Below are 18,755 nucleotides of genomic sequence, written 5' to 3' on the forward strand. Positions count from 1 at the left end.
CAGCACTTTGACTCTAGGTGTTACCTCGTTTAAGGAGTGATTCAGGGCTGTTACTGTATCCGGGATGTCCTTCATGGTGGTTTCATGGGTCGCCACTCTCTCCTTGAGTTGCTGATGGTCATCCTTCAGTAGGGTGAGATCCGATCTGATGGCGTCCATCCTTTTCTCGAGTGCCTCCGGTGAGGCCACAATGGCCTGCATTATTTCACCCAGTGTATGGTCCCCAGCCGTCCCGGTCTCCATCTCCCAACATCGCCATCCTCGTCCTCTGTGTGCTGTTCCGGCTCGTCCAGGCGTAGCACCTCAAAGCCCTTCTTCTTTGACACTTGGCCCATTGTAATTGTCAGGCACTGCTGATATTAGTAGCGCCAGGGGAGCCCACAGTCCCACCCCGCACCAGCAAGGCACCGCCGCCCCTCGATGTCCGCTCCGGAAATCTCAGCCCCAATCACCACTCCAAACTTGTGCAGGACCGATTCGTCCGTCGCCAGCCCACCGCTGTATCTGACTGTCAGAGATTATCGTTGTGCCCCCTTCTACCAATGCAAGGCTCCCAGAGCAAGAGCGTCGCTCCTCACAGAAGCTCTCCAGGTCAGTGCTGGCCCCCACCGCCGGCGCCGTCAGGAAGGCCGTGTAGGTCGGTGACCGCCGTCCACCCACCTTCCGTCTGACGTGTGGTAACACCCTTCAGGGGAAATTAACAGTGTCGGGCTGTCTGGCCTCAATCAGGAAGTTTTCATATAGTGTCGCCGGTACCCCGCCTGTTAAGAGGTGGCCCAGCACGCCACCTGTCTGATCCCACCTCGAGTCCGTAACCAGCGCAGTGCCACCGCGACACACCACCAGCACTGTAGTGCTCCCGCTGTCTCGTAGATCGCAGGCGTCCCACAGATTCGTCTTCTAGAACCGCCAATCAGTGGATCCCCCAGCCTGGTGTGCCATCTTCTCCCTCATTGCTATAGTCCGCCCACCAGGCAACCCGTGGAAGCTCATCTGCGTTTCTTGCAGCCTTCTCTGCCGCCGATCTCAGCTGCCCCAGGGAGCCCCCTCCACTGCAGGCAGGCACAGGGGGGAGGGCGCGCAGCCACCGCCACCGGGGCAAGAAGCAGCACCCCCAACGTCTCTCGTAGGCCTAACCGGCAGTAAGAGCGATGCAGCCTCGGGGCAAGGCGAGGGCGAAGGGCACACCCAACCAGGCCTCTCCGGGGGAGCCCACAGCGGAGGCCCAGGTCGCAGCGGCGACAAGAGCAGCACAGGCAAAGATGCAGGTCTGGGTCCCGCGCTCCGACCCCCCTCTTCAGATCCGTCCGCTCCACAGTCCGCTCCACAGTCCGCTCCAGGTCGCCCCGGCCTACAGGTCTTCAGGTGGCACTCTCCGGGTCAGTCCTAGGGCCTCTGCGACCCTGATCGAGTGGTTTTCAGGGCTGGTGGCAGTTGAATAACCCGCGCCGACCCCCAAATGGCGCCAATCATGCCCCGGGCGCCGCCATTTTAAGGACAGGCAACCGCGTCTGACCCACCGGGGTGTTTCTGCCCTCACCCGCCGGTGTGCGAAGCCTCCTCACTGCCAGAGTCCAGGGAAGCTGCAACCTCCCTTCCGGTGCCGTAAATAGGGCCGCAACACCCGATCCCAATTGCCGCCACTGGAGTCAGGCGCCAGATCCTCAGCGCGGGGCCGCCATCTTGTCGTCCGAGGCGGCAGCCTACAGCAAAGGGGGGAATTAACGTTCTCCTTCCTCTTAGCGCCCCTGCCGCCATTGGAAACTTGCTTCAGGAGGGGCACCGGTTATTCCGCCATGAAATGCGGTGCCGAGGCCCGAGTTTGCTGGTCAGGATCATTTGTTTTGGAGGGCAGCCGCGGAGGAGCTCCTGAGTCCCCTGCTGCTTACATCGGCATTCAAGCCACGCCCCCCATGCGCCTGAATAACCATGTACTGCGGCAACTCTTTATGCCTGGAGGGGCTGTTGGTACTAATGTTGCCAAAGGGTTTGGGCTGCCACCAGAAAGTGACTTAGGTTATGATACACAAGTTGGCCTTGCACTGCGAGGGAACTACCCACGACTCACCGCGGAGTACTACTGGAGACGCCGTGAATGATGTTGCATACTTGCTGGCTCCAGTTAGGAGTTGAAATGATTCTCACGGGGAGCTGCTCCAACATCCGAGAGACCTCCAGCAGCACCTCTCAGAAGAGAGCGCCTGCGCCACCGGGCGTTCCCATGTGGGTCTCAAGCAGACCAAATTCTCCGAACTGAGCAAAACTTGCAGGTGTGCTTTGAAAGTGCCTGCTGCATCGCTGAACACTACTGTGCTTCAAGAGCAGGTAAGAAGGGAACCGGGCCAGTTGCACCTCGGGGGACTCGCTGCTAACGGTGCGGAGGAAACATAGACCCTTTTGACTAAATTGCTAAAGAGTCAAAGGGAGAACTCTTGAGCCCAGCTTGATAGTTTGCATTCCCTGATGCAGCCATCATTAAATGGGTAATAATTCTTAACATTTTACACAAAGGAGGATGAAACATGTATTAGTCTAACAACCACTTGCACCCCAATCTCAATGGGGTTGTGTTGATGCTTCCTAATGTTGTAATTCGCTGCATGTGTAGAGTTGGAAATAAAATACTACTTTTCTTACAATGCAAATATTTGGCTGGACATTGATTTATTGATCATACTGTTTGCACTTTGAGTTATGAGTTGTGTTTACTGACCTGTATCAACACTCCCCCCCCTCACCCGAGGGAGCATTGACTGCTGGACCACAGCTATTACTGAGGGTCAAGTGCAGAAGGGGTACTTAGCCCAGTTGAGCAGGATCCATAATTAGTCAGGCCTAGAACATCAGAGGTAAAGGGCCTCAACCACCACGGTTGGGCCCAGGAACTCCTGCGTGCCCTTTGGCCCTCTGAAAGGGTTTCTGACAAAACCAACTAAAGCAGTATTTATATAAACGATTTTTAGCACATTTATGTCAGACTATATTTCGGCCATGAATATTCTGACATACAACCATTTGGAGTGATCCTTAAGTCTTAATGACCTGACATCAATTGTTTAGTGAGGTAAGAGGGTTTTGGTACAAAGACTTCTATGAGCATGCCATCTCCAATATTTAAGGAGCGGCAAGCATCTGTCAAATTTTCCAAATTATGAGATATTTCTGAATAAACAGGAGTGAATACTTCCTAGATGTGATATAGTGCATTCGTCGAATTTCAGTTATTCATCCTATCGAGATGTTATGACAACCATTATTTTTCTTGCATTTAAATGTTTCCCATTCTTTCCTTGGGCCCAGAGATGCAGTGTTTTAAAAGAGTATTATGATTATGTGTCCTATCTCTTCAGGGGATTAGTAAGGATGCCATAGGCCATAATCAGGGCCAGACTGGCCGTAGCGGGCACCGGCGTTTCCCCGGTGGGCCGCGAGGGTGGCGGACGGTTTTGGGCACCTGCAGGGCCGTTTTTGTTACGGGGAGTAGGCAATATCAGCTTCCTGTAACAAAATCGGCCGAAACCAGCCCTAGTAAACAGCTCGGCCGCACACCCAGGGGGCCGGCCAAGCAGTTTGCCAGGGTCAGTTAAGCAAGGAAAATCTCCACCACCTCGCTACACCTGAACTAAGAAGTAAAAGCCATAATAAGGGTGCTGTAGGATCATCACATCATTGGGCCAGTGACACTGCATCTGGTGCACTATTTCTAGCCAGAGCCACTGTAACAGGCATATTTTGGATTACCAGAACAGAACAAATTAAAATGTCTATAACCCATTCCCTGGTAATTCAAATCTGCATTATGCCTAACAATACTATGTTATAAGTTAGACTATTACAGGGTCAGACAAAAGCAGTTAAACTAGGTCTTGCCTGGGACCTCAAAAATCCTTAAAATGATACTGGGTTGAGCCACAGAGTTAGAGGTAAAGTTAATTAGAGACGGGGAGAGCTTTAGATGGACAAACCGAATAGACAGGGGTCAAAAAGAAAGTTTACTTTCCTGGGGGGACCCCTTAACATGAGGAGTTTTCAGGCAACTAGCTGCACATTGCCCATGCCTTAAAACGTAATTCTGTAGTTAGTGTGTCCTTCTCGTTCAAAAGTGTGTTACTGCAGGAAAAGAAATGACTAATTTAATTTTAAACATTACAAAATTGTATTGGGCTTAAGCCGGATAAAAAGCTGTGGCAAAGGCGTTTATGTCAAAACTCGGCTGCGTACTTTTCAAATGAATCTGCGTTGTGATATTAGAAACTGCAAAATAGCATTTCATCGCAAAAGTGCCTCATCTGCGTCCACATTAGAAATATAACTGCAACATTTGTAGAGGGCTCGTGATATCCTGTTCGGTCTGGTGTTGGGGCTGCCTCCTTCATAGCGTGCAGATAAGGCGGTGGCTGAGGGTGCGGGTGTTTGGAAGGGGGTCGGTGCCAGCTTTTATGTGAGGGACAGGCTTGGGCGTGTCATCCATGCACGGGGTGGACGGCACACGACTCTAACATTCGCCGACTAAAACGTACAAAAAACTGTCGGTTATGGTCCCGACTCTTTTTTGCAGGTGGAGCCTGCGCATTGAAAACACAATTTCCCGCCAGAACTAGCGGAGCTGTTTCACACGCACCGCCCTCTAGGAAGCAAAAAAAATAATCGAAAGCGCGGGAGAGTGTGCACACCCGCACATAAACACATTCTCTGTGACCCTGGATAGAGTGACAAATCTTTTCGTCCCTAGCCCACCACCAACGTTCGACACACGCTGCAATACTCGATTTCCGAGAGAGGGGGCGATAGCTGTTCGGAGGCACCTCATACAAGCCCGAACTTGTCAAAAGGAAAGCCTGGGAGCGCGAGCCGAACGCTGAAGCCACGCCCCGCGCAGAAGGAAAACAACCCTCACGAGCCCGGCGCTTCAGATGACAGAACGAGTGGTCCACGCGCACTCTGGACGGGTGGAAACAACGGCGCGTGCCCAGCTCCAGGCAGAGGAGAGAGACTCCAGACATAACTTAAAGGGACAGTGACTCCTTGGATATTGGTGATCAAAGTTGCTTGTTTTTCTGATTTTGGATTCCTGAAGTGCAGAAGACGGCTTTAGGAGGCAGCGGGACGGTGCATGCCAGCAGTCAGGTGAGGGGGCACTCCGTTACATTCATGTCCTTACGTGCTGTTCCTGACACAAAACTTCCTGTATAGCACTGCATTCTGACCAAGGTAGATCGTTCGGTGCACGACGCTGCATTTTGTACTGCACTGCAACTGCATTTTGGGAAGGGCTCCTCACTTTTTGCGAGCTTTGCGTTGTTTGCCTGGCACTGCATCCCGTGTTGCACTGCCCAGCGACATCCTCTGCTTTCTGTGGTGACTTTTTGATAGATGCTGGTGGTGCTTTTTCTGTAGTGCTTTTGTGAAGATGGTAGTTCTTTACTTTGTTGGTGTTGTGTAGTGGCTGCCACGGCTGTCTGTGGTGCTGTTGTGAGGGAGGAGGCAGTTAAACATGTGGTGATGATGTGCAGGGACTGGATGGTGTTATTGTGGCGGGCATGTCACTTCAACGGACGGTCATGATGTGTAGGGCAGGATCAGCTGTCTGTAGTGGTGTGCGGGTACTGGAGCTGCATTGCTTTGTGCTGTTGTGAAGGAGATGCTACTTCCCTGTGTTGATGTTGTGCAGAGCGGGCTCTGCTTTCTGAGGTGACCTTTAGATAGATGCTGGTGGTGCTTTCTGTAGTGCTTTTGTGTAGATGGTATTTCTTTACTTTGTTGGTGTTGTGTAGTGGCTGCCACGGCTGTCTGTGGTGCTGTTGTGAGGCAGGAGGCAGTTGGTGATGATGTGCAGGGACTGGATGGTGCTATTGTGGCGGGAATGTCACTTCAACGGATGTGTAGGGCAGGATCAGCTGCCTGTAGTGGTGTGCAGGCACTGGATCTGCATTGCTTTGTGCTGTTGTGAAGATGCTACTTCCCTGTGTTGATGTTGTGCAGAGCGGGCTCTGCTTTCTGCACTACTTGTGCAATGGCTAGCGCTGCATTCAGTGGCAGTGGGAGGTGTATGGCACTGCATGCTGTGGTGGCTGTCACAAGTTCTCGCTGTATTCAGTGGTTGATCTGGGTAAGGTCCAGGACTGTCTGTGTGATGGTTCAGGACAGCAGACGGCTAACACGATCTTGCATTGGTGAACATGGGCTGCCACTGCGCTCTGCAGTATTCCTAGCAAGAGATAGCACTACGAGCAGTTGACTGGCAGCGTTTGACACTACGTTCTACGGTGGTTCTGATCAGACTGTTATTATTATCTTCTCTGATGGGGTCTGACTCTACAATCCGCAGCACTTGGAAGAAGGGCTACTTGACCACACTGCTGCAAATGTAGTGATTGATAGCGGTTGGCACACATTAAGCGGTAGCTATGGGTATTCTCTGATGGTGGGGGACTGAAGCTGTCACTGCAGTGAGTCGAGGTTCTGAGCAGGGGTAGTACTTCACGGAGTGCCCTTTTCATGCACTGGCAACGCTTTTGTAACCACCATTTACGTTATGCTAGCAGAAACCGTGCCTGCGTGAACTGTCTAGATCTCAAATTAAAGTATGGAATGTGTCTGCCTGATCAGGGTTGCCCTGCACATGTAGTGGCCGCTGCACAGGTGGGAATCCGCACCATGCAGTGCAGTGGGCGACGGATCTCCTGCAGTCTGTCCCTGAGACAGAGCAGGGGCAGGGCGGCAGATCTCTGGCAATCCTAGCGATGCATCTCCGGCAGCCTGTCCGCGCCAGGGAGCAGCCCATGTGCCAGTGTTTACTGGGCGCCTGACAGCAGCCGGTGCACATGGCCAGGCTGTGTACATCCAGCCGTGGGGGAGGTGGGTGGGGGGGACCCTCCGCTTGCAGCAGCAGCGCCTCCCCGTCCCCCCCCTTACGCGCAGCCAGCCACAGGCTGCCCAGATTCGCCTCGCTTGAAAAACACAGATTCGACCACTTGAAGTGCTCCTGCGCAGGAGCCGCCGACATTCAGTCACCATGCTTCCCGCGGTGCTGTGGCTCCACTGTAGGTTTTGCACCCTGGATTTGCTGGAAAAATAAAACTTGCGCGTTTCATTCGTGCTGCCGTTAAAAAAAAAAAAATTAGGAGCAGCTTTAAACCGTCCAGGGTAACAAAGCGTAATTTTTACAAATTAAATTTCTTAATACATTTTATTCGGTTTTCGGGCGCCCTTCTGTTTTTTAATACATCCCTCCAAATTCACGACAATAATCATGTATTTGTACACGGTGACAGCGAACAAAATGTCACTGCGCATCGAGTCTGCCCTTCTCCGTCCCTCAGTCTATTCGGCAGACAGTGTCCAGTCTCCTGCCCAACCGTCGCTCCCACCGCTGTGTCCCAGCACCCTGACCGTGCCCCAACATGTCATCGATACTTTTGTCTGGAAGCGTCCACCGGTGGCGTCCGCGCCCCCTCGCGGCTCCCCTTTTCGTGGAAGGCTGGACTTTCTGCCCTGGAAAGTCCCCTTGTAAAGCCCCTCCTGCCAGCAGCCCCTCTCTCTGCCCCGGCCTCCCCTCCGGCTCTGCTCTTTGAGCCCCGGCTTGCCAGGTTCAGCCCGGGTCGCTGCGCAGCAGGTGCCGCCCGAGCTTTGTTTACAAACACTGGGAGCTGCTCTCGCCCGACCCCCGGCGGCCGCTGTGGGTACTGCCTCCCTCGGCAGCATCTCCCTGTTTGTGTTCAGGCGTGCATTGCTGCTGTAATCGCTGACTTTTCTCTACAACCAAGTTTGAATTTTTTAATCGATTTATATATTTTATGGCGTTTCCGCGCTTTTCATACCATACTGCCTTCAACTATCGATGCGCCGGGATATATATATATATATATATATATATATATATATATATATATATATATATATATATACATACACACACCCTATTATAGTCCTCCATTGAAGCAAAACATGTCATTTGCCAAATGGGTGGGCAGCATCTTGTTAATTTTAAATGAACGGAGTCTTTGTAGTGCGTGGTGCCTGAGCCATGTTTTCCAAAATCTAGCCCTGGCGTTTTAGACATTTCAGCGTTGTGTCTGCACGCAGCAGCAGGAGTGGGTGTGCGAACGTCCCCTTTTTAGCCGCACGAGTCAAAGTAAAAACTCCGCGTAATGCCACATTTCCCCTCAATTCTTGCTTCGAGGTGATCGATTCAACCTCAAACAGAGCTTGCTCATTGTCGTTTGGCAATCACAGACAACACATCGACGATTACATCTGTCAAGGTGCCGACAGAAGTGTGGTCATTGAGAGGTCAAGAGCAGTGGGCGTGGTGCTGCATGTGTCAAATCAAACAAGAGTGTCTGCTATCTATAGAGGCTAGCCTGTGTTTGAACTTCAGGGAATTGACTCTAAGTTTTAACAGTTGCTAGCAAGCTAAATTTCACCCTTAATCAACCACCCGTGCAGTCTTCTCGCAGACAAAGTGCCTCACTCCCAAAATGCAGTTTAAGATGATCGTTCATGTTATCACCACTGGGGCGAGACAGCTTCCAGCTGCGTGTATTCTGCCACCCATCACTGTACGCCGGTGCCGTGATATTCTGCAGGGACTCTGATATATACTGCTTTTCCTAAAAGCCTCCACCAGATGTTTTCCTATGCAGATGCCTCAAGCAGCATTTTGTTTTCTGATGGGGAGTGCCAACAGAGGGGGTACAACGCACCCCACTAGACTGAACCCTTTAAAGGCACCCTCTGAACTTAGCTTCTTTTGCCACGCGTTGTTTTGGGGGGCTTGCCCATATTTCACGGAGGAAGTGGGATTGTCGAGGGATTTCGTTCTCTTATTTTTGATAGGAATAAATGTACCTTCTTTCTCACAAGAATCCATCAAGCTTGTAGGATCCCATGTAAATGACTGACTGTAAGGAGGTTACAGAACAATACTGACTGATTCTCCCCAAGTCCTATGATTTTCTTATCAGTACACAGGCCGTTGAGATGTAGCAGAAGAAGCACGTGTGTGCGGCGCGGCCTTGTTCGCGCCAATATAAACCTTTCCAATTGAAAAAATATCCACGCAAAAGCAAAACGGCGGCGCTTCTCTTATTTACACGCCTGTAAGGTAGCTGGCCCGGTTAGTGCGCCTGCTGCTGACACCTGCAGTCGACAGGCCACCAGGACAGGCTGCAAGTCAAGTGTCATGAAGCTGGGTAATAATATGGCTTGTTGTGTCTGTTTAGGGTACGTGTTACAGAATCGGCTGTTGGTGTTAGTGTCCTTATTACCGCAGTCCCTGCCTATTCCTTCATTCAGGCTTGTATGTGGTAGCGCAAATGTAGCTGAAAGGCAGCAGAGCATTGTCATGGGGCAATCGAGGTGTGTGTGATTGGAAGGTTAGCTGATTTCTAAGAGCGAAAGTGCTGGTTTTTTTTTTTGAGAGCTCAGAATTCAGTTATTTCCTTAATTGGGGCAGTTCTGATGGATACATGTATTAGTTCCAGATCTTCAGTGATAGACTGGGAAGGTCTATTGCCTGTGTATTTTATGTTTTTCACTTCTACGACTCCATTCTGATCTTGTCCCACCTGTGGGTGTGCCCAGAGCCACCGGCGGTGGTAAGATTATCAGGGAGGCAGGCAGTGGTACTGTTCATTATGGCTTTCTAGATCATACTTCAGGTGTTGAAGACGGAGGGGTAAGGCGAGGGCAGCCAGTGCAGGGTAAGGGTGATGTAAGCGTATTTCTTGAGGCTCCCCTTGAGACATGTTCCCCAGGTAGGACGGATGTCCTTAAAAGGGCCAGCGTGGAGCCTAGGAGGTCGTGTAGCAGGGAAGTGTCCTCTTCCAGATGCGAGAATACAAAAGCTTGATCAGCAGTTCTGAAGTCTCTTTTGGGAGAAATGGTTTTACTTTCTTTAGTAGAGAGAGCTGCTACCAGGCATTTGTGCAATGTGTTCCTAAGATTGGTGTCTAGGCTGAATCCTAGAAGCATGTAATTGGTTGAAAGTTGGAATTCAAACCTGTCCAGGTTAATGTCATCGAGCCAGGTAAACACAATGTGTTGCTTGTTGTACCAGCTAGAATTCATTTTGGTGAGCTCCTGGTAGGAGCTGTACATCCGGTATGAATAAGGTATAATCAGTAGTTGAGACATTGGATGGGTGCAGCAGAGGAGACTTTAAACTACAGTTGAGTGTCATTAGTGTATGGTGCCTTCTGGCATTTGTTGCGAATTATACATCTTTTTCAATCATTCATTATGGATGCATTTTGTTATCTGCGAGTGTAGATGATGGGGGACAAGATGGAACCCGGGGGAACTCTGCAGGGGACCAGGATCTCCTAGGTACATGGCAGTGCCCATGTGAACAGGCTGAAGTCGATTGTATATGTAGAAGAACCAGTGAGGGATATTTAGGGGTGAAGTTCCCTGCTGAAGTACTGCAGGCATGCAACAGTGGGGTGTAAATTATCACAAGGGAGAGCGTCTTTTCTCGTAACCATTTGAGGCAGTCTTTTGATTTAAGGAGGAGGAGAGATTTGTGATTGCTAATAGCTAGAGAGGTGTGTGTTCAACCTGGGGTGCCTAGAATCCAGGCTCAGCTTTCAGTACTCTGTGTTCAGCACTTCTAGAATCAAGGTTGAGCTTTCAGTACTCTGTGTTCAGCACTCTGTTGCACAAGCCATTATTGCCAAATACCTGTATGGATGTGATAAACATGGCAGAAAGAGCACTGCAAGTTACATGTTAAACCAGCATAATGTGTGTAGTGCCTTTTATCATTATTTTGACACTGAAGTGAAAGAAAAATCTGTTTCATCCTGCTAAAATCTTTGCAGTGTGCTATATGTTTCTATGTGTTTGCCAAAGACAGGGTGCTCGGCTGCCCTTAGCGTGGCTTATGCATGTTTTCTAGACATCACTAGCTGTACATAGAAAAGATGTTTATGTTCTTCATGTGAGGGTGTGGGTACTTTAAGCTAACTTCATCTGAATGGTTCTAAATATGCATGTTGGTGTGGTGCTGGGTCATGCTGTTGATTTGGCAGCACTAAAGACTAACTGACAAACGGCCTTTATACTCGTATGACAACAACCTTACTCTGGACCAGTCAATGCTTCTTGGCTGTATAGAAAACGCTGATGTAGTAAATGAAATTGTCATTATTGCTTCCACAGTCATATGTGTAGTGTCATGGCACCCACATTTTAGGTGATAGATGTTCCCATCCATCCCTCTTAGAATTCTTCAGCAAATACAGAACCTATTGTGATTTCAGTGTTGTAATCTTGTCTTCTTGTTTCCTTTTTCTTCTTTCCTCAGAGTACAGAGGGCAATATGGCAAGACCATTTCAGGATGGAAGCCCACCAGAACCGGTAGAGAGCCATCCGAGCGATGGTTCGCGACCACTTGTGTCGGAGATTCGTGCGACTTGCTCTTATTGCTGTGAAGACTGTGAACGAGTCCCAACACTGCTGCGAGACCCCCACGGGCAGGACCATCACCCATTCTGCCACGGGTACCAACTGTCCCAGACAGCGTGTTCGGCTCCCACCAGAACTCTTTGCACCTTTCCGGCCACTTGCCAAGCTGACCACTCCGTTTACGGTAGGGCCTTCCACCGCCTTGAAAAAAAACATCCACTGCAGATTTATTGCACTTTCCAAAAGCAAGCAATACACACAATTAACCGTTTCCACTTTCTTGCACTTGAGGAATGTTGATATTTCCTCATTCAAGCAGCTGTTGCTCTTCAAGTACAAGTCATGTTAATTTCCCACTAGGCATCTCCATGAATTACTCATGGCATGAACAGGCCTAAAGTTGGCTTGACACCACCTTCCTCAATAGGTTTTTTGCCTGTTGAGGAACAGTCAGGTTAGATTAACCTACTGCATTCAATTGATTGAGTTTTGTTGTGTGATTTGTTGGTGTTCTGGGCCTTCTACTCCAGGCTCGGAAAGTCAAAACAATTCTCAGGACAAAAATGAAAAGAAACCAAGTCTTGTATGAGATTTGTTGAAGAAATGTTTCTGCTCTTTTTCAGCTTAACTGAAGTGGTGTTTGTTTGTTTTTAATTGTAGTGATTTTGTTGTGGTGCGTCATACTAAGATTTAAGCTGCTTCTACCTTTTAGCGTTCCTTTAGAGTAGAGTGCCTCTTACCTTATATGAGGCAGGGCGGGGGCTTCCCTGCTGCTTCCCCACCCCCACTGGCCTCTAGGAGGCCCTGGCATACCCACTCAAGGTCCCATGACACGTACAGCACTAACAGAATTTCCAGTCTTTGTTGTTTTTATGTTTTTGAATTGTGGTGGGGTGGGGTTGGGACGAGATTACTATGAGAACAGAGAAATTAAAGTACTTATGGACCACAGTGGTTGAAAGAAAGCAAAGGCACCGCTGCCAACACCACGAGAAACCTATACTGACAACCTGGTGTGTGTGTTCTAGGACATTTTTACAACTGATATATTTATACTTTAATTTTACCTTGCTGGTTTTGTGTTTACGGAGATAAGACTATCTTGTATCGCAGAAACAGATGAAAAATGTAAGCAAAATGATGCCTGCCTTTTCCAGTGAAAGCCTGGGTGTGGGAAATGGGCAGCGAGGTGGACTTTGTGAAAGGAAGTGATGTCAGGACAAACATGACATCCTCTGATAAATAGGAAATGTTAAGTCCCAGAAAGGTTTGTGCTGTCAGTGACTCGCTTACTGGGGGAAGGAAAGCTGCTCTAGTAAAATGATGTGAGAGACAGTTAAATAACAAATATGGAATCATGAAACTGGGAAAGTACAAGCTATTTGTGGTTCACGCTGTTTTGTAATGTCATTGTGTGTCACTTGTCCATGGAGCTTGTCAAACTAGCAGAGCCTGGAGACCCCCCCTGTGAGACACCTGTTTCCCTCGTCACAGCAGGGGCAGGTGATCATAAAACGTGATCAAGTGTCACAAGAACTGTGTGGCCTTTACCTGTACTTGGAGACAGCCATGTAGTCATAACAGGCCCTCGTGACAGCCTAAGCCTGGCCTCGTGGCTTCGGTTATCACAGGGCCCTCGCTGGCAGCCTGCTGGTTTCGATTCAGTCTCTTTGGAGTCAGTCACTCGCTGGCCCTCCGGGGCCGCATAGAGAATGATTAGATGTCAGTCCTCAAAGCGCTCCGGTACTAGGTGCGGCCTTCGAAGGCATTGCTTCCTCTACCTTGGCACTGTTTGTCCTCAGGCGGGTATTACAAGTGATACTGCTACATTGTGGGCGCCCGGGTGATTAATATTAGCTCAATTTCTCTCAAACTGCAATACACATCAACAAATCACTTGTGTGTGGATATTATGTAATGGTTTCCGCAGTTTTAGAAAATATTAGACGAGGGCCACAGCCAATGGCGTATCTACTTTGATAAATGCGAAGAGGAAATGAATTTCTTCAGCACCTTGGATAGTGAAAATAAACTTAACCACAGATGTATTTGTGTGTTTGGGGTTCGCCCCTCATGAGCCACAGCTTTGCCCACTCTGGGTGCCCTGTGTTTGCATTGCCCAGCAGGCCACCGCATGGAGTTATCCTGTATAACACCGTGCCAGCCAGCAAGCTGCGCCTGCGCGGATTTTAAGACAGAAATGAGACATTGCTGATGACAGGCCGCGTCGCTCCCTGTGATACCCAAAGTAATGTAACACAAGGTCGAAGGCATCGACGCACGCAGGGCTCGAGGGAGAGCGAGAGCTGCCGACATTAAAATCAGCAGCAGCCCCGGGAATGTGTTAACGGATACACACACTGGCACACTGTGCCTGTTTGGGTGTTAGCCCAGTCACAGCAGGCCCTGACCTGGGCAAGCCGGTCACGTCTTCTATTGTAAATGCAGGCTGTGTGTCTTGGCGTGAGAGGCCCGAGGCTACGGGCCAGGCTCGGCCCTCGGTGTGTTCACGCTAAAATGCAACTGAATTGTTATGTTGCCTTGATATAAACAGATTGTACTCTGTCGCCCTTTTTTTCTCTGTATATTTGACGTTCAATCAACTATCCACCACCCAAATTGCGAATATAAATAATGCCATGTCGGGGGTGTTAATGTGTTGGCTTTTGTTCTTTGGGAGCAGGGTTTCTTTGCCAAGGACATAGCGCATACGGCCGCTGACTTTTTAGGCTGGTCAGGGTGTCAACATATTTTTATTGCATTCGACCAACCTATTGCTTTTCCTATAGTTTGCATGGTAGCAGTGCTACGACAGATTTACCATTGAGCGCTCAACACTCCTTCCTCTTGTTGAACTTACTTGGCCTCCTCGAATTCGGAAGGATGAAATCTTAAGGGCCCCTGCAAAATGAAAACCTTCGCAATCCAGGTCGAGCGCACAACTGAGCAGCACGCGCTTAGCTGACTGAGCTATCCTGGTCATCCATTAGCAATGCAGTGGTCCTAGAACCCCACTGTCGTGCCTATGAACTAAGAATTACAACGGACGGGTTTGGAGCTGCGGATCCTGGTTCGAATCTCGGCGCTGGCTCAACACCCTGTGTGTTCTGGGCTCCTGTAAAAGCGCGCCAATACCTTCGGGTCGAGTTTGCGCTAAATAAAAACTGCAAATGTACTCCTGATACAAAAATATGCAACTTTGTGGTGTGTTTTAAACCCAAGGCACAGCTGCCAAGCATTGCACCCAGCTCAGTTCACAGGAAGGCGCACGCCCCGCAATGGAGTGAAGATTTGTTTTGTTGCTAATCACTGGTCAGTGCCGGCGGGCTGCTGGAGGTCACGACGCTGCCACACCCTCTGCTCCAGCAGGAGGTCCGCCTACAGGCCCTAGTTGGTTGGTCTCCAGCTCTCTTGATCTCGGGGGAGGGAGACCCCCCTCCCCCGCTGCTCTGAGTTGGCGAGCGCCCCCATCCTCCAGGTCGCCTCCTGCCACAGATGTCTTGCACAGATAGCGGCGGTGCACCCGTGTTTTCTCTCAGCACTAAACCCCGGAATCGAGGTGGAAGACTCGATAACATGCCCAGGCATGTCCTGCAGAGTGCGGCTCCCTCTCACGTTCATTTAAGGGCAGTATTGGAGATTTCGTGGCACTGCACTCCACACACTGCCACAGACTGGTCTGCTGAGAGGTGCTCGAGTCAGGCGGCCTTCCCGTGCGGATGCTGCGGCGCACTGCAGGCCGCCGGGTCAAGTGGTTTAGGAAGCATGCCTTATGGTAACAATCCCCACGTTGTTCAAGTCTGTTCAAACTCGAGCAGGAAACGAGAGTTGTTGTTGTTAGCCTTGTTTTGATGAACGTTATTACTTTCTTTAGTCGGTCTAAACGCCATAACGGTGTGTTTATACATCCGATATTCACCATATGTAGAACGCTGATGGAATGCTACTTTATTAATTCTATGCAGCGTGGTGTGCTTTGGAAGAAGTAACAATAAATCCATGTATTGCAGACAAGCATTGGCAGAGTTTGCTTTTACCCCACATTATTTTTATATTGTAGTGTTAGCGCACTAAAATGTGGAGCCTTCAAGAGCTGCAGCCATTCTGACTCAAGTTCACTCAAAGTGAACTTGGGGTTACAAGAACTTGAATGTGTTCGGTTCTATTTGTGTCTCTGGAGAGATATATATGTACTATATATAATGGGATAGTCTTGGAATCTGCTACGTGTGTTGCAGACTGGCCACTTTATTCGTACTGTTGTGGGGGGAGTAATGACAGATTTCCGTCAGCCGCCCAGTGGATGCTTCCAGAGTGCTGTTTAGTGCTCGCTGTGCACTGCGGCTAGGTTGCAAGTCAGGCACAGGCCTGGAAACACCTCGCCGCTCTGTGCCAAGCGGCCCCGAAGACCACAGCTAATGTGATAAGCAAACACCGCATGCCAAAACACAACGTGTAATTGGACAATTACCTTCCCGCCAGTGCACCTGCGGCATGCCTGTCAAAGGCTGCGCGGCCATTTTAACGCTTCATGTAAAAACTTCCGGGGGCAAATTGGGTCACTGGCCTCCAGGCGTCAAAAATTATGGGGCGCCGTCGCCCCAACGTCGAAGCACTCAGACTGGCCCACAATACTGGCCTTTTATTAAAAAGGCGTCTACCTCGGCACGTCAGTGTTTCTGAAAGGGAGCATGTGCACCAATGAATAATTTGGATCGAAGAACATTCAATAACGAAAATCCAGTGAGGAGGGTCGAGATTGATTATGTGTTTTATATAGCGCTTCTTGCAGTAGTCCCGCATTTCTAAGCACTGTAAATAACACGTTACAATTACCCAATTTTTGGAACTCAATTTACTGGCCTTCGAGGATAGAAGTTTGATCTCACCTAACAAGATTCGATCTTTTCAGCTGCCCCTCCCTCACCTGCTTTGAGCCTGAACATTCATGTTGATGACTATAAATTGATTTTATTCTGTAAGAACAGAAATAAAAAAAGGACAAGTGTCAAGGACTACTTTGCTAGTGTGTGCTTTTTGAGACAAAATACTAGTTCTGAGACAAAATACTAGTTCTGATTTTAGCCAAATCCATTTAACATTTGCGAGCGCTCGGCAACTCCACCGAAAATAACGTTATGTAAAACTTGTAACAAAGAAGCATTGCCAAATTCAAAAGGACATACTAAGTAAACAAGATCTGATATGGGCCACCACGGGAACTGGAGGTGTGTACTCCAGCCTCCTGCCCCTGAGAGGCCCATGCACAGACAGTCCTCGTCACTGACAGCTGATGCTTGTGTACATCTGTAACAAGCACAGACCTGATCTTTCCCGAGTTCATTCTGAAGCCACAGCGCACCCACCGATTGCAACACGCGGGGGCCCACGCCACCAAGGGGCACGGGACACGGGGCAGAGACAAACAGGCCACACGATACCCGGTGGCCGCACAGGGCATCTAATCTGGTCTTCCAAGAAAGTCGTGTTGAAATATGTCCCGTCCTTCCATGAAGGCAGCCGCATTACTGACGGGAAATTCCCCAACTCCATGTCACCCACAGACCCAAATCTGGTTCAAGCGCCTTGTCTCGGGATAATCTTTTCTGCAAACAACGGGCGACAAGCTCTCAAGTCCTCGCATCTCCCCAAACAATCTATCTTAGAGAGACTTTTTTTTAGGGAGGTAGGGGTTACACAGTTACGTATCCTAGATAGAACAACTTTTGGGACCACGCATCAATCCATGTACACCAAGTCTCTTAAAACTGTTCGGCACTTCACCACATGCTTTCAAGTCCGGCCTTTCACCATTCCGTGGTTGATAAACTGGCTGCCACTGAGCTAGCTGGGTAAGACTGCCTGTTTTCCTAGCGCCTAGAGGCATTTCCGTTTGTGGTGTGCACTCGGTAAATAGTTTCTATTGGAATTAATGTGCAAGTATGCATTTGTTGACCTTGGTAGGCGTCGCGGCAGCTATAATTTAGGGATGGGATGTGTTAAGCTGTCGGAGAATATTCTGTTCGACAGCAACTGGAATATTTCAAAGCAGCAGCTAGGTAGACAACATAATAAACGAAGATGACCCCAGCCAGGCGCCATCTAAAGATTCACCTATACATGTATGGCATTACTCAGTGGTCAAGGGAGGATGGGAAAAGCAAAGGCCCATTTCGGTTCAAATATCGGTGGTATTCAGAGCTGTGTTAAACTCCTTCAGGAGGCGAAAGCGGACTTCTTTGACCAATACAGGCGGAACCTTGTTTTTACTGCAGGGAATACAGATCCCTCCGCCACGCACTCTCCTGTTTTTTTTTAGAATTTACCCCAAATGTCCACGCACCGCACAATGGCGGAAATGGTATGCCCACTGTTTCTCCCGATGGCATCATTCTGGGATAATAAACTCGTGTCTCACACTACAAAGAAGGGGGGCTCGCGTGCTGTCGGGGAATTATAGTTGCAGCATGTTCAGCTGCACGGGAATTCCCGATTTCTCACTTGCATCATTATTTTCGCCTTGCATTAGTCATTCATTATCCTCCAGGCAAGCAAGGCGACAGACGCGTGACTGGTGAACATCCATGAAAGAGGGCTGTCCCTTTCACAGCCTCGCCGCCCTTGTTAATCCCTTGGGAGTCCGGCCCGGTGAATCTCAGAGCTAGCCTGCCTCGTGAATCTCTGGCGTGTCAGTGTGTCCCAGTGAATCCACGGACAGGCCTAGTTCAGTCAGTAACTGTAGGCGTCTGTCCCGGCGAATCTTTCAGATTTTCCCAAGAAAAAAAAACGATTTCGCCAGAGATTCCCAAACAAGTCAATTCGATTGAATGTGGGCGCGAGCCTGCTCCCGGGATAACTGAGTGACGTCTCGTTGAATACCCACTCTGCCCAGTGAATAATCGAATTGTTCTGTCTTACACTCAGTGGCCATCCAGCCAGCCTGCCCGAGGACAGGTGAGCCTGTCCCAGTTTCTGTAAAGGACTCGAATAATTTCAGGGGCGCAGTGCTGAAGCTGAGAAACGCCTGCAGCACACTTCAAAGACCCCATAAACACTACCCACTGGAACCAGGCCTGGCAGGGAGGCCTCAGGGGTCTTTATCGTGTGGGCTTAAGGATCCGGCTGACTGTCTTGCACAACTCCCCGTGCACAAGTACGACCGAATAAAGGGTTCAGGTTGTTGTGGCTCCACTTTCAGCCACTGGGATTTTTTCAGAGTTGTCAAAGGCCTACACCTAACTCTGTTGGGGAGAGGAGGTAGCCTTACGGCTAGAGTGGTCGACATCGAAGCTGGGAAACTGGGTTCGACACTCGGTAATGTCGCTCAACATCCTGCGAATCTGCG

At 49.6% G+C, this 18,755-nt stretch overlaps 1 protein-coding gene and 1 long non-coding RNA gene across 2 annotated transcripts in view; one reads left to right on the plus strand and one right to left on the minus strand.

The window, feature by feature from the left end:
• LOC144781926 (uncharacterized) overlaps positions 1-18,755 on the minus strand; it is a 63,036-nt gene that overhangs the window by 20,440 nt on the left and 23,841 nt on the right. The gene's annotated exons all lie outside the window — the stretch shown is intronic.
• Positions 4,912-18,755, plus strand: part of BBC3 (BCL2 binding component 3) — a 43,503-nt gene continuing 29,659 nt past the window's right edge. The window contains exons 1-2 of the mRNA XM_078661013.1: positions 4,912-5,127; positions 11,309-11,594. Coding sequence (XP_078517139.1) covers positions 11,324-11,594 — 271 coding nt within the window. The 5' untranslated portion in view covers positions 4,912-5,127; positions 11,309-11,323. The remainder of the gene's footprint in view (positions 5,128-11,308; positions 11,595-18,755) is intronic.

Source organism: Lissotriton helveticus, chromosome 9, assembly GCF_964261635.1.
Source record: "Lissotriton helveticus chromosome 9, aLisHel1.1, whole genome shotgun sequence".
NCBI classification, from domain to species: Eukaryota; Metazoa; Chordata; class Amphibia; order Caudata; family Salamandridae; genus Lissotriton; species Lissotriton helveticus.